The 15,182-nt window shown below is 41.4% G+C and overlaps 1 protein-coding gene and 2 long non-coding RNA genes across 4 annotated transcripts in view; 2 read left to right on the plus strand and 1 right to left on the minus strand.

Annotated features, from left to right (window-relative positions):
• Window positions 1–6,158, plus strand: part of LOC109531669 (nectin-2) — a 113,158-nt gene extending 107,000 nt beyond the window's left edge. The window contains exons 7-10 of one of the 2 annotated variants that reach the window (XM_019896091.1): window positions 4,205–4,340; window positions 4,441–4,501; window positions 4,676–4,762; window positions 5,437–6,158. In XM_019896091.1, the coding sequence (XP_019751650.1) occupies window positions 4,205–4,340; window positions 4,441–4,501; window positions 4,676–4,762; window positions 5,437–5,655 (503 nt within the window). In that variant the 3' untranslated portion in view covers window positions 5,656–6,158. The remainder of the gene's footprint in view (window positions 1–4,204; window positions 4,341–4,440; window positions 4,502–4,675; window positions 4,763–5,436) is intronic. The other variant, XM_019896092.1, reaches the window with a different exon arrangement.
• On the minus strand, window positions 2,751–15,137 carry LOC109531671 (uncharacterized). The gene is made up of 2 exons (XR_002171218.1): window positions 15,097–15,137; window positions 2,751–3,362 (listed from the first exon to the last, which is right to left on the minus strand). It is a non-coding gene; the product is annotated as an uncharacterized LOC109531671 (long non-coding RNA).
• The window catches only part of LOC109531670 (uncharacterized), a 7,195-nt gene continuing 531 nt past the window's right edge, over window positions 8,519–15,182 (plus strand). Inside the window, exons 1-2 of the long non-coding RNA XR_002171217.1 lie at window positions 8,519–9,371; window positions 10,083–10,148. This is a non-coding gene — a long non-coding RNA (uncharacterized LOC109531670). The remainder of the gene's footprint in view (window positions 9,372–10,082; window positions 10,149–15,182) is intronic.

The following is a 15,182-nucleotide window of genomic DNA, read 5'->3' on the forward strand; positions in this document are numbered from 1 at the left end:
CAAGACACACACACAGACACACACACACACACACACACACACACACACACACACACACACACACACACACACACACACTTTGCCGTTCTCCAGAAGTCTACTCCACTCCGCGCACCCCGACGGCTCCCTTCCACTCATCTGCCAACGAGTCCCTCTCTGCCTGAGCGTTTCATCCTCGCTCGAACTTTGAGGTCATCCAACCAGAGTGTCCACTGTCGTAGTTTAGCAAAAAAAACGTACAAAGTGGAACCGAACTCATGGGAAAAGTCATAATTTGTCGCTCATTTCAGAGCAGCCTTCGACGTTTGAGTCATCGGGTGCTTTGGTCTGGGAAGACTTTTAGTCATCCAGGTCACGGTGATCTCAACATGTTGAATTGCAGGCACAGGAAGTGAGTAATTTGTCGTTCGGTTGATTAGCTCATTGGATGGTTGCTTTGTGGCTCAGTCTTGGTCATGTTCTTTGGTTGGTTGGCTGACCAAGCAGTCAGCTGATTTGTTGGTGAAGTGGTTGATATGTTGTTCGTTTGGTGTGTTGGTTTGTCAACCGGTCATACGGTGCGGTGTGTGTGTGTACCTGTTGTGTGAAATCCACATTAAATAACTTCTATGCAACCAGTTATTGGATCAAGAAATCCTGAGGGGGGGTGGGGGGCATGACCTCCTGGAACGCTGGAGGTAATAAAAATTTACGTATTGCTTGACATCCAAACGTCAAACAACCTGGCAGCATTTTCAACTCGCTCAAGTGGATCTGCGATCGTTTCTGACACTTGCAGCCAAGCATCCATCCTCATCTCCTCTTCCTCTAATACTCCATCTTCCCCACGACCACCACTAGCTCCTCTGGGCCCCGTGGGAAACGCGAGAGAGTGTATGGTCGAGTGACGGGTCAGAGCGTCAAGGACGGATGGGAAGGTATACATGTGTAACAAACAGGCCGCTCCTCACATTGATCCGCCCAGAGGAGCACCGCTGACCTTTTCACTTGTTCGCTTGGAATGTGAACTTTGTCCACACAAACAACACTACTTGATTCTGTCTGAGTGCTGCTGCATTCTCCTTCTCCGGGGTTTTTTTCCCCCCACTACCTATTAAATATGCATGCACGCATGCGTGTGCGGCGGGCAGGGTTTGTTGCGCGCATGGGCCTGCCCTGAGCACAAGATTGTGAAAGGGGATCTCGTCTGAGCTGCACGTTTGTGTCAATATGTCGGAGCCGGTGCAAAAGGCGCTTTCTGTTATGCAATGGCAGCTGTTGGTATTGCAAATCATCACTCCCCATTAGAAACAACAGAAATGCCGTTCATCTGTTCCAGCATTTCCCCAAGAATTCATTTTGTGTTGTTTTATTTTCATTAGAAAAATGCTCTCTATCATATTTTTCTTTTTGAAAACATGCACAAATGTGTATGTGTGTTTGTGTGTGTGTCTGTGTCTGTGTGCACGTATAATACATGTAATGACTATGTTTGAATTAAGTACAATACTAAAAATGCATGACAAGCATTTCTGTTGTCTTTTGGGGAGGGATACTGGAACGGATGCATTCAATTTCTATTCATTTCAAGGAAAACACACACCGCGGCCTCACGTGATCTGTTTATCCAAACCTCCAAAGTTTTGAATTCTTTCGAGGCATGATTGCGAAGAATCCACCTGACAGGCATGGAAGAATGTGAGGATACAATATGTTGTGATGGGGGGAAAAAAATAAACAATTCTAGATTTATGAGTCATGAATTCATTTCAGCTCAGCCAGCGGCGTCTCCTGGCATTTTCAGATACATAATTCCATACAGTATTTCTGAGGGGAATTGCAGTTTGTAGTTACCGTGTAATGGGGGTGCATGCAGGAAGTGTATATCCAGGTATGCCCACACACACGCACACACACACACACACACACACACACACACACACACACACACACACACACACACACACACACACACACACACACACACACACAGTGCAATGCGTTGTTATTACGTGGGAACGAGCTGAGGGCGCGCCGGTTCAACGTTGACATGCTGTAAATTGGCCTTGGTCGTGCTCCCTTGCCTCCAGGATTCCCTGGCAGGGGTTATCAAAGAGGCGGGAACGCATCTCAGCGTCCCTCTCACTGAGCCACACAATGACACTGCGGGCCGGATAATGACGACTGTTGAGATAAAGAGCCGGCCACAAAGTCGGTTCAAAATGGGTGAAAAGCATATCAGGAGCCAAAATGGTGGATGGTGGTTTTCCGTATGGGGGTGAAAAAAGGCAATTGTTGCAATGAGGCGCAATCACAGTGAAATCCAAAAGCAAACCCTTCACAGTGAGCGATTGGGCTGTATTTTAAGGAGGCACAGCACCGCCATGTGGACGGTGGCTGACACTACATTCGATGACGTCATTTGAAGTTGGCGGGGAAAACGCTCAGGCAGCCAGAATACTTCGATTCAACAAAAACACCGCTTCGTTGAAATAATTGTTTTCCAACACAACTTTTGCCCTTACAATGCAAAATACAAATCTTTTCAATTGAAACATAGACCGACAGACACTTAAGACAGAAGGATCATGTATCTTTTTAATCATTTATTTTATTTTATTTTATTTTCACTCTTTGTATACAGTATTAGTATATGTAATAAGAGGTGGTACTTTTACTTTTCACCATTTCATAAATCCGATTTTTAAAGAAAGGCCATTAATTGCATTTTCTTTTTTGTTATTATGAAGAAATACATTTTTTTTACTAAATTAGATTACGTTGCCGTTAATATCTTCTTAAATTTTGACAACGAATGTGGTTTATCAACATCATATTTAGTGTAGTCGTCAGTATTCTTCGATCTAAGGTGTAAATAAATAAATGACATTTGTTCTATGCTGCATAATATTATGCATTTAACTGAATTGATTAAGCCTGTCAGTCTCACAATGGAGACATTGGAGATATGCTTCTGATGATACAGTATGAAAGCACACGTGATGTTGTTTTTCCCCACCAAGATATGTAAATATGTGTTTTGCATGACAGTCAATGAGACCGAACAAAATGGTTTTCTGCTCATTGAATCATTGAAGTCCACAAATCTAGTATTTTAGGAGCAAAGCACCTGAAGACACTTCTGAATGTGTGCAAAAAAAATGCCATGAGTAGAAGACGTGTATGGTAAGAAGAGAAAGGAAATTAGACAAGCACAAAAAGTCGAAACCATGTCCTATCCAATTAGCAGGAACACAGTTTGCACCCGTCAAGTCATCATCAAGTCTTCTCTGCCCTTTAATCGCTTCCTCATTTGCATAATCCCCCAGGGAAGAATGCCGCCTAATGACATCACTCTGTCAACGTCGATATTCATTGCATGTCTGTCTGTGTGTGTGGGGGTGAGAACACTTGTACTTTTAGTGGAACCAAATGCAGGCTGAGTCCTTACGATCGACTTTTTTTTTTTTTTAATAAGGGCACCCTTATGAAGCGATTCTTGAGAACTAGGCTTGTAATGACATTTGATAGTTCATAAGCGTGTGTAAATGGCTTACTTAACAACAAGCAGCACTTTGGCAATTAGTGAACAATTCATCTAAATAAATGAGGCTTAAGGCTGTTTAATTAGAGTTGCCGAGCATAAAACGAAGAGAATTGCACCTTGTGTACTTAAAACAACCTAATAACACTGCCTTAAGGACGGCCCGCTTGCTTAAAGCGAATGCTGGAACGGAAAACGGCATTGACATGCTCATAGTTAGCATCAGTCGCGGTTCACTTGCACACAAACGGTGGAGAAACACAGGTAGATGGATCGCATACTGTATCGATAATCACAGGCATATATTCTTTATCTTGCATCACTTGATCCTCCATCTTTCTACGCCAATACCACCTCAAAAAATATTTGGCTCTCAAGTGCTACCATCATGACCAACAAGATATTACCATAGCGTCGTGGACCTGTGCACTGAAAACGAGGCTGTGGTTTTATTCCAACAAAGTAAATTTCAATAATTATGCACAAACTGTTCAATTCTGTACATTCTATTTAATTATTACACTATGTTTTTATAAAATAATACAGGGTGCTATTTTTCATGATTTAAAAAAAAAAAAAAAAACGGCATGACCATGATTTCAAGGGGGAAAGAAATTCGTAAATCAAGCTATGACTGTAATTAAAAAGGAGCTGAATGAACGATTCTCTGTTCTTCCTCAGGCACCCGCCTTCCCGAGAAAGGTGCCACCACGGGCAGCATCATCGGCGCCATCATCGGCGTCATCCTCATCGTGGCCATCATCGGCACGGCCGTCGCCATGTACCGCAAACATCGCGCCGGCAAACTCAACGGAGAGTGAGTGTTGGGTGTCATGCCTCGCTCCCACTTTTTGTGAGCCGCTTGGGGGAGAAAAAAATAAAAAATAAAAATAAAAAACACTGTCTGTGTTTTGCAGCGGCCCGCCCAAGCACAAGCCCCCGCCGCCCAAGAAGAAAAACAACACCGCTATTCGTCCAGTGAGTCTTTGTTGCATGTCCCCTCGAGGGATTCTAATGAGTGTAACACATGGAAATGTAATTCAATGAAAATGAGATGGAGGAGCATTGTGTTGTCATTTGTTTCAAAAGTGACTGTGTGTGTGTGTGTGTGTGTGTGTGTGTGTGTGTGTGTGTGTGTGTGTGTGTGTGCGGCAGGTGACCACCAATAACGCCCCCGCTGCCGAGGAGCGCCTCCTACATGACCAACACTACAGAACTCAGGATGCAGAGCCAGTCACAGTGAGAATAACACACGCAAGCCAACAACTCCAAGACTCTGCACACTCGGATGCCAAAAGCCTGACACCGTCGCAGTTCCTCCTGATCCATTATTAACCAAACAGGTTTACTCAAATGTGCTTTTGGAGCTGGCAAAATATTTCGAGAGAAGAAATACTTTGCTCCGAAATGTTGACTACCTCAACATGAAAACCAGTTGGTCGCTCATTGCTATGTATAATTTTATTTTCTCTTCTGTGTTCATAATTCTTCTTTCCCCAAGCAAAAGAAAGTCTTTTTTTTTTTTTTAATTTATATGCCATTACGCCACTAAATCGATCGAATTTTCAGTAAGATATTCCATGGCCAACATTTTTAATGGCTGCAGCCCTCATCCGCCTTCATTGCATGTCCCTGCTTCATGGTCTCGCTATTTTGCTTATTTCTTTTTTCTTTTGCATGTTTGCAATTTATAACCATTTTGTTTTGCGTCCCGTTTTTTTGGGGTGTATTTTCACTGTTTACCAGTAGATAGTGGCACACTATAATTTCCCATGGTGTAACTTTGACAGAGAAAGATAAAGAATGAAAAGCGAAAGCGCACCCTCGTTTTTGCAAAAGATTATTAAATGTCACATCCTCTTGAATCCTGCTTTTTACCCCTGCAAAAATATATGTGTCAATGTCCCTCACAGGACCTGGATGCTTCTAATGACAACGAGGTCGACGACAACGGCGGCGGCGAGGGGGCGCGGGTGCACTACTACGCTGCCGCGCCCTCCGGGTGGGATGACCCCGGCAACGGCGAAGCGCCGCCATTCTACAAGCGCAGCGGGAACGAGTCCCAAGAGTACCGTCAGGCTACTGACGTCAGCCGTGGGGACAGCTTTGTGTCTTCTGGCATGTACGTGTAAGCAGATGTGCCACTGTACAAAAATGTGTGTGTGTTTGTGAGTTGAGAATGTGAACTTTCTGAAAAATTTTGTTGTTGTTGTCAATGTCAGCATTTTGAGCCAGCAAAAGTACAAAATCAAGTTTTTCAGGCGAATGTTGGGGATTTTCAACTGTAGATTTTATAACGGATTCATGTTAGTTTTTTAAAATTTTTTTTTTAGTACTTTCGTTTAACTACCGTTATAATGACACGGACGACAGGGTAAATCAGGATTACGGCATTGAAATCTGACACAATCTCCACCTCTGTAATGAAGGATTAGTTCCCTCTCAAGTTAACAAAGCCCGCGACTCTCACTAAACGGGTCAATCATTTTAAAGTCCCCCGTCACCCGCTCTTTGTAGTATTTTTAGTGCATGTGTTGATAATGTTGTGAAATCATCATTTATTTTTAAGAAAAATCTCTTATTGATTGATCCAGAGTTTATGTCGATTCAATAAATGTTTTAGTTTTTTTTAAAACACTGTGCCATGTTTTTTTTGTCCCGAAATATTTTCCTTTATTTACCGCCCTGGCGCATTTAAATTACGCTTTAAGTTAAGCTTTATATTACGAGGGCATTTGATGTTTCCACCCTTAAAATGGCTAGGTCAATTTCGTAGTGAAACGGTTGAGTCAGTTTGAGCAAGAGATGCCCCATCCACAAAAGGAAACAAAATGCGTTGATTTCCGAAGACAGCAATTGGGACAGGCTGTTGGCTCTGCATTTGAGCCATTTTGGGTTACAGTTGCACCACTATTGGGTTGGAAAAGAGACGCCTTCTGGAATGTACCTCTGGGACCTGGGGTCACTTGGTGCTCAGTAAGGAAGGAGAAATCAAGGAAGCATTTAGACGTACTTGACGTTTAAAGTGCTTTATTAGCAATCAACATTTTTTTTCTAGACTCATGTAGCCTGAACCTCAGCATAATTTATAGGCTGTTAAAAAGTCCTCTCAATTAAAGACTTTCACACGTTTAACAATTAGCAAACACTTAATCATCTGAATTTGAGCATATCGACCTGGCCTACTGTATTGTATACATATAAAGTGCTGTAAATTAAACAAAGTTTGTCTGGGGACACTTCTACTGAAAGAGGACAATACTTAAATTAAATAGCCCATAAAGTTCTGTAAATGTAACAACTGGGGACACCATTAATTTAAGAAGAAGGAAAAAACTAAACGTTTGTCAACCTGTGTGTATACATGTTCAAGGCTGAATAGACTGAACTCGCCGAACTTCAGCATACTGGATTACATGCATATACTGTAGACTAGAGTGTTGTAACAGCTGTCACAAAGCCTGTCTGGGGACACTTCTACTGAAAGAGGACAATACTTAAATTAAATAGCCCATAAAGTTCTGTAAATGTAACAACTGGGGACACCATTAATTTAAGAAGAAGGAAAAAACTAAACGTTTGTCAACCTGTGTGTATACATGTTCAAGGCTGAATAGACTGAACTCGCCGAACTTCAGCATACTGTATTACATGCATATACTGTAGACTAGAGTGTTGTAACAGCTGTCACAAAGCCTGTCTGGGGACACTTTTACTGTTATAAAACTAACTATAATACAAAGAACAAGAATAACATTAAACACTTGTGTGAACCTAAATGAGAAAATGAAAAAAAAGGGAAAATTTGCAATGTTTTAATATTTGATGTCTTTTATTTTGCTTACTGTTGGTAAATTCAATGACCGCGCGCGCTGTGTGCGTGTGCGTGTGTGTGTGACAGACTCATGGGACAATTACAAAAATACGGTACAAACCACGCCCCGTATTACAGTACAGTACTTCAATACCGGAAGCAACATTTGATTCTCAATTAAAGGACGATTCCGTATTTCACGGGACGGGTGGCAATCTTAAGATAACTTGTTCTTTACCAGGTCTTTACTGTCAAAGAAAGTTCGATCAGTAATTTGACGCTGTCTGGTTTTAGGGGATTCATTATCTTGTGTGAGCTAGCTGTCGTTCTTAAATATTACATGGCATATATTTGGATAACATATTGTTTTGTTGTTGTTGTTTTTATTTTGCTGTAAATGTCCCAATGTTTTATTTGAAATTAGCTGCGGTGGTGTGTAAGTCCAAATCATAAAAATGTTTTCTCATGCTGCAAATCATTTTAGACGGAGGTGTAATTCTACCAATCCTCCGGGCGATGGCAGTGTAGATCTAAAACACGAGGCTTTGAGGTTTGTTCTTGACTATAAAAAAAAATAAACTAACACGGAAGAAATAACGATAGGTGTTGTTTTCTTCTTTAAATCACAAAAGAACATCAGAGGTCTTTATTAACGGATTTTACTCATGGTTGCGATCTAATGAAAAACACGTCAGTCTTGTCTGACTCATCTGTTTCTATCTTAAGCTGCACATCCTCCGGTGACATGAAAAACTGCCATTTTTAGACCATCGTGATTCATTTCCTGCATGGAGACTGACTGCACCAAAAAGCACTCTCCTCAACGTCTTGCAAATGTTCTTGGTCACGTGTACACCTACAAAACGATAAGCCCCCCCAGAAACAAACCAAAAAATTCACAGGTAAATAGCGCTGTATTGAATGTACAAACACCATTAAACATGACCAAATAATAAAATAAACCAGTTTCATAAAATAATTACTCAATGTACTGTAGTATTGTGTTGGATGTGTGCCTTTAAGGCCAAGTACGTGGATGGGAGTGTCTGGGTGTGAGTTGTGGCCTAAAGCAGCTCCTTTTGAGTGTTGTCATTTTGTATTTGTGTGTGTGTGTGTGTGTGTGTGTGTGTGTGTGTGTGTGTGTGTGTGTGTGTGTGTGTGTGTGTGTGTGTGTGTGTGTGTGTGTGTGTGTGTGACTGTTTGTCCCATTCGAAAAATGGCTGAAAGTTTATCGGCAACTGTGGCTCTCTTTTCCCACATGCCAGGGTATTACAGTCCCTTATTTGCTCCATTTCATTCCACTGCACTCAGCATCTGAGAGACCGACACTATAGTTTCACTGTTGACTGTTTAACACAATATTAGGTGGACCCATCTCTCATAACAGAGGGTACAAAAAAAAAAATCTCAAGGACCCAAGCCCAACATTGAGCAGATGTTGGCCATTTTGCTTTACAGTAGCCATTTGTTGCACATTCCAAGGCTCATACATTGACAAACTTACCAATTAGCATTTGAGTAAATGAGCTCTGATTGGAACCAGGTGACATACACAGATGGGTGCTAAATTGCTCATCTTACTGTGGCCAAAGCATGGTGTCAATATTTGGTAGAGTCACGATGAAAAAGCAAGGCCCATTCAACACTGCTTAAAGATTTCATTTTTTTTCTTTTTTTTTTTTTTTTTTTTTAATCTACCGATATGTCAAGCAAGGACATTCTCCTGCATGACGAGATTAACCGACTGATTTGCGAGGCAGGTAACCGTCGAAGGCTGAGAATAAACATCCGCTCGCTTCTGCACTGCTAAGCCGGTTAAAAATAGCGATAGAAGAGAAGACGATGAAAGGATTGAGAGAACTGCGCTGGACACAACGGAAGATGGAAAGACTTCCTGAAAAGTAGGTGCTTGAAGAATTAGTGGGTCACCGCCACTGGACAAACAAACAACTATGCGGAAGCACACATGATGGTTCCATCATCATGTGTATGACCATGATGAGCATGTTTGGCTGCGTGCTGTTGGCTTGGTTGGTGAGTACACACACACACACACACACACACACACACACACACACACACACACACTTACATTTCTAAGTACAGGCCTGCCTGAGCCTGATAAGGCCCAGGACCTCGGCAATGACCTTGAATGTCTATTTCAAGAACTACAAAGTTGTGATTGGTTCAGTAGCAGTTTTATCAGAACTCGGTGGAATGTTTTAGGGTGACTACTCAATATGGCTTTGCTATGTCAGATACACCGGTACAGCAATCCATCCAGTTGTAGTGGGTGTTACGTTCCAGACTGTCACTGCGAGAGACAAAGAGTAGCAATGATATATTTCATGATTTATTGACTGTTTTCTGGAGCTTTATGCATAATACTAATACAATATGCATGTGAGATGCAGGTATTATTTTTGTCTAGTTGGGGTTGCTATTGTCAAGTTCTGGAGTCCTGTATCTGTGACCTGGGCTGAATGTGTATCACGGTACAGTGAAGCTGAAAAATAAGAATCACAGTCCCAATCCGTTATGAACAAATGGTGGTTATTAGCATCAAATACTGTATTTCACTAACCTTCCATTAGCATGTTTTATTGTGTGGGGTAAGCTAACAGTAGCGTGTGTGACATTGTGACTTGGCCATTAATTTGATACCCTCAAACAAGCTAACCTCTTTGTATTTTTTTTTCTCTACTCCCTGGTTCATCACGTGTACGCTATTTGTGCAAACACCAGGCCAGAAGAATACCATGTGCGAGAGGAGAACAAGAGGAAGATGTCGGGATGAACGCCAGCGACGTGGTGAGTGATGCTTTGGAGAAAACGCCCTCGCACTCGGGCGGGAGGAAGAGTGTGTGTTAGGAAAGGAATGAAAGGTTGGATCAAAAGATCCAATCACGAGAAGGGGCAGCAAAATACAACACTGATTGTGATCATATTGTAAATGAGTACCTGTATGCAGTATAATGTCAGGATCTCAAGGTGAGGGGGAAAAAAACCTCCCCAAAAGTTGTTCTTTGTCTTATATATATATATATATATATATATATACATATATATATATATACATACACCTTACACAGCATCACTGTCCAACAAAATCTTATTTTCATATTTTTCCTCATCCTATACACAGTACACTTTAGAAAAAAAATGTTCACATACATTTTACTGTAATATATGTTTATTTGACTTTTTTTTTTTTTTGGGTCCCAGTACGTATGTTTTCTGTGTGCAGTAACATTGCCGGAGGGTTTGAAATGATGAATATTTGATGACAAAAGCTCGAGTTGCCTTGTTGTATAGCTGCTTTGTGGCTCCCTTTTAGTGTTTCCTTTCTGACCCAGACCAAACACACTAAAACACAATCATCCAGATGTCCGTTGGCAGTCAACACTCATTTTGATATCTACGTTTATCTGACACGGGACGTTTTGTTTGGTTTTGTTTTTATTTGATTGGCTTGCTTCTTTCTTCACCACTACCACCATCATCATTATCATCATCATCATCATTGTCGTCAATGGCACTCCTTTCATTTTAATCCTGTATCACGTTTCTGGGCACAAGTGCAAACATGTCGACTCATTCGTATATACACACTCACACACACACACGCACACACTGGAAATGCTTATAACAACACAGTGAAATGGGAAGAGGAAAAAAAAATCACTGGTTAATGGCCTCCGTCTTCTTTTTAGAGTACACAAATCTTGAATTCCTCGTTCATGTTTGCACTTTAATGAGGCGTTCCTGCTTATACAGCCACTGTTGTTTAGAATACCCGTTAGAGCTGTGAAACCCACATCTAATCATACACTATTAAAACTGCTGGGTTCAAAGTACGTAACCCAAATTGCTTACCCAGCGCCTTGTCCAAACAGGGATCGAGCCAATGTTGGGTTATTTATACGAAGTGCACTAGGTTGTGGATTAGATCCAGCACGTTGGATCAAGACTTTGATCCAACAAGGTTGAATAAGAACAACTACCCATACTGATGAGTTAAAGCTACCAAGAAATGGATGATCAGGTTACCAGTATAGCTATACGCCAAAATAATACTCGTTTTATGACGAACATTTTCGAAGATGGCGCTTACTTTCTCCTGTCAGAGGTCGTCACAGCAATCGCTGGCATATGTTTGGCGCAAGGCGGCACGGTGTTCGACTGGTTAGCACGTCGGGCTCACAGTGCAGAGGTGCAGGGTTCGATTCCGTATTCAGTGAAAAATCTGGAATTGTTCTGTCCTTGAGTGTTGTTGGTGCATGAGAGCAGCTACTGTTGCTAGGCGTTTCCTTGCTTGGCCAAGTAGGCAGGTGAGTTGTTTGGATGGTTATGTAAATCGGTAGGTCATGAACGTAGTTGTTTACAAGGGAATTATTTGAATCAGTGGTTTGTATAAAGTATGTCAGCACGTACATGAAATGTTTGTATCATAAGTTGGGTCGGTTGGTAGATAGGTAGGCAAGGCGAAGGCTAAAAATAGGTGGATGGAAGGTAGACTGGTTGTTTAGTTATCAGGGTAAGTATAGTGATATGATTAAGGTCTTGTCAAGCATTTCGATAGTCAATTTCTCCCAAATCTTGTTCTTGCGCTACATGTAAAGATGACTTTTTATTCCCTGTTTCGTAAATGCCTTTGGATGTGAGTTGTATTTTCAACACTGTGAAGCACGTTGAGCTACCTTGTATATGAAACATGCCCAATAAATATTGCTGGCTTGCCAAGTAGTTCGAGCTGAGGATTGAAGTGGGATGCCGTTGCACTGCTTCAATTTCTGATTTCCTTTGGCTGTCATTGGATTATTATTAGAAGCCCGCATGTCCACACAGGAAATATTCCAAGGGCAAAATAGCCTCCCTTGTAATTATAAAACTCGTCCTGATTCTGTGGCACGCAGATCGAGATTAACCGTTTGACATTGGTGCCCGACTCCGCAGGTCTATTTTAATATGCCACAACTTAATCCTAATTGAGCTCAGCCACTGAGCACGTCCCCGGGCACAATAATGTGGCTAATACAGCCCATGTGAACAGCTGGATGCCACAGACTTGCACTGTTGCATTGTGGGTGATCTGCAGAGCAGACACAGAAATTACAACATGTGCTACTTTGCTCTTTAATACTGAGGGGGTGGGGGGGCAGTGCCTGAAAGGTCAGGAAATGTTGGGGAACATTAAATATGGACAATCTTAAAATTAAGTGTAATTATTTTTGGTTTGGAAAGTGCAAAAAAAGTTCCTAAACAGTGATCAGTATAAAAATCATTGTTACTATTATGGATTTCTAAAATAAATTTTAAAAGGTTCAAAATTCATGTATATTTTTTTATAATAAAATGTAAAATAAATATTTTAGATGTGGTAAGACAAAAAAGTATTTGAAATATCATACATCTATATTTAAAAAATCAAAGGAGAGAAAATGAAATGTTTTAATTCTAATAATTAAGTAAACACCTTTTTCAAGTTCAGTCGTGCATAAACAAATGTCATGTTTAGAGTCAAGCAGTTCTAAGTCTTGAAAATGAGGTTAAAAACAATAACTCAATCATCAAAGAAATTGACGTCGTTTTGTCATGTATTTCATGTACTTTTCCATTCCTTTATATCTTACAACAAATATTTTAAATGAGATAAGTCTTGAAGGGGTGTCAGATGTGTAAATACAAAGACAAAAATCAAACAAATAATAAATTAATACCACGATAAATGAATATGAGTGCATTTTAGAATACAGCCGGGAGAATGAGCCAACTCAAATGAATGACACGCTCATGATTAGAGTAAGACAGCAAAAATGAAAAGGCCTATTGGGCGTGATGCATTCATGGCCACACGTGTGTCCTTGCGTGTCACTCATCTGGCTCTTGTGACGCCACCCGATGACCTCTCATCTGGTGCCGTCACATGTGTGTCGCACTTTAAATGGAAATCTGACAATCAACAGCCCTCAAGCTTTGTCAAGGAGACAGTAAGTCTGTGTGTGTGTGTGTGTGTGTGTGTGTGTGTGTGTGTGTGTGTGTGTGTGTGTGTGTGTGTGTGTGTGTGTGTGTGTCTGTGTGCGCGCACATAGCTTGCCACCCCCCCCCCCACCCCTTCTGTGTCTTGCCACATATATAACCTTGGGAGCTCTCCTTCCTCCGAGCATCAGGGAATGTCTCACAGGACCGCATGTGGTGGGAGGAGTGATTCGCCAGTCAATCAGCCGTGAGGCTCTGGATGCTCGTCATCGCCTCCACGCCACTCATCGCTTCACACGCAAGATGTCCGCCGCGCGCGGAACAGTGCACATGTAAGATGCAAATATGTAGGCCGATAAGACGTCGAGTGGGAGCTAAAAATAGGCTCTTAAGGGAAGAAGAAGAAGAGGAGAGGAGAGGAGAGTGAACCGAGAGCTAGAAAGACTCACAAAAAGTGCTGAGTCATAAATCGGATAACGGCATTGGATATGGATGATGGGATACCACTCGCAATCCACCGTATAGAGAGACCATATCATTTTTTTAAACGATAGTTTTGTCCGTTCCACACATACAAAGAGTCCTAGAGTGCTTGCTTCAAACTGTTTCTTTGTCATGCCCGCTTGATAATTAGTGTAAAACTTGACACACAAAACAAAAGACAATGAAACTTTACAACTCGTTGATTTGAAACAACCACATAGCTTCGTCTTTTAGTCTGATGGCCTGATGCTAATGCTAAATAGCTACCTATGTTGCGCCACTTCAACCCCTTGAGCCACGGATTGAACACACTCGGTGTAATGACAAACAAGATAACAGTACTTAAAGTCATCTACTTTTTAACCACTGTGTAGCATGACTAATATTAGTGCCGTACCAATGAGCTCAGGGAGGAGTTGAGTGATCTCGGTGAACAGTGTTTATTTATCTTTCTTATACTGCCCAGCTACATACTCCCCAGGTGGTCGTAGCAGAAGGAGCAGCATTGAATTGATTCAGCGTGACAAAAACATGGTTGAACATTTTGCAATTAAATATATAGTACAATTCTTCATTCTTTTTTTTTTGTGTCAGTTTTGTAGCTAACTTCAACTTGGAGTTGCAGCAAGAGCTTGACCGAGCAGCTTTGTTTTCTTGTCATTCTTCTTATTATGTTTGACGAGTAAGCACTTTTCTTAGGCCAGATGTGCTTGTGTGCACTTATTAGCAGTGAGGAGAAGCCAGGAGCAGACATGCTGTGGGCGGCCTAATTTGTGGCCGGCATTCAAGATGTGAGCTGACTCCCACTTGTCGGGCTGCTGGCAATAATCCAATGTATTAATATTTAAAAAAGAAAAAGTCCAGCCTTGACGAGGCCAGCTTCTAATCACAAAATGGTAGTGTTGAGTCACACTCTACTTTTTGTTTGGGGCTAGCCATTAAGTCATAGACACGAACATTCGGTACATGCTGTGATACAAGAGCAGTACAAAAAAAAATACCCTTGCCAAAAATACAATGTTCAATTGAATCGTTTATTATTACAACTATACAATTATTACCACTGCACGGCATCAGACTAAGAGAGGCCCCTTCATGCAGCCAAAGTATTAGGAACACCCTCAACACCTAATGTAGTGCAATTCTAAACAACGTCAACGACAAAAACAAATGGCAAAGAAATACATTTACAGTGAAATGAAATCCACTACATTCAAAATAACAGAACAGCTGATTGTGCAGATAAAAAATGCACAATAAAATTAAATACATTTACAGTTAAATACAGTACAATCACGTGTGTGTGTGTGTGTGTGTGTGTGTGTGTGTGTGTGTGTGTGTGTGTGTGTGTGTGTGTGTGTGTGTGCGCGCGCGCGTCGGCGT

Source organism: Hippocampus comes, unplaced genomic scaffold (genome assembly GCF_001891065.2).
Source record: "Hippocampus comes isolate QL1 unplaced genomic scaffold, H_comes_QL1_v1.1 scaffold55, whole genome shotgun sequence".
In the NCBI taxonomy this organism is placed as follows: domain Eukaryota; kingdom Metazoa; phylum Chordata; class Actinopteri; order Syngnathiformes; family Syngnathidae; genus Hippocampus; species Hippocampus comes.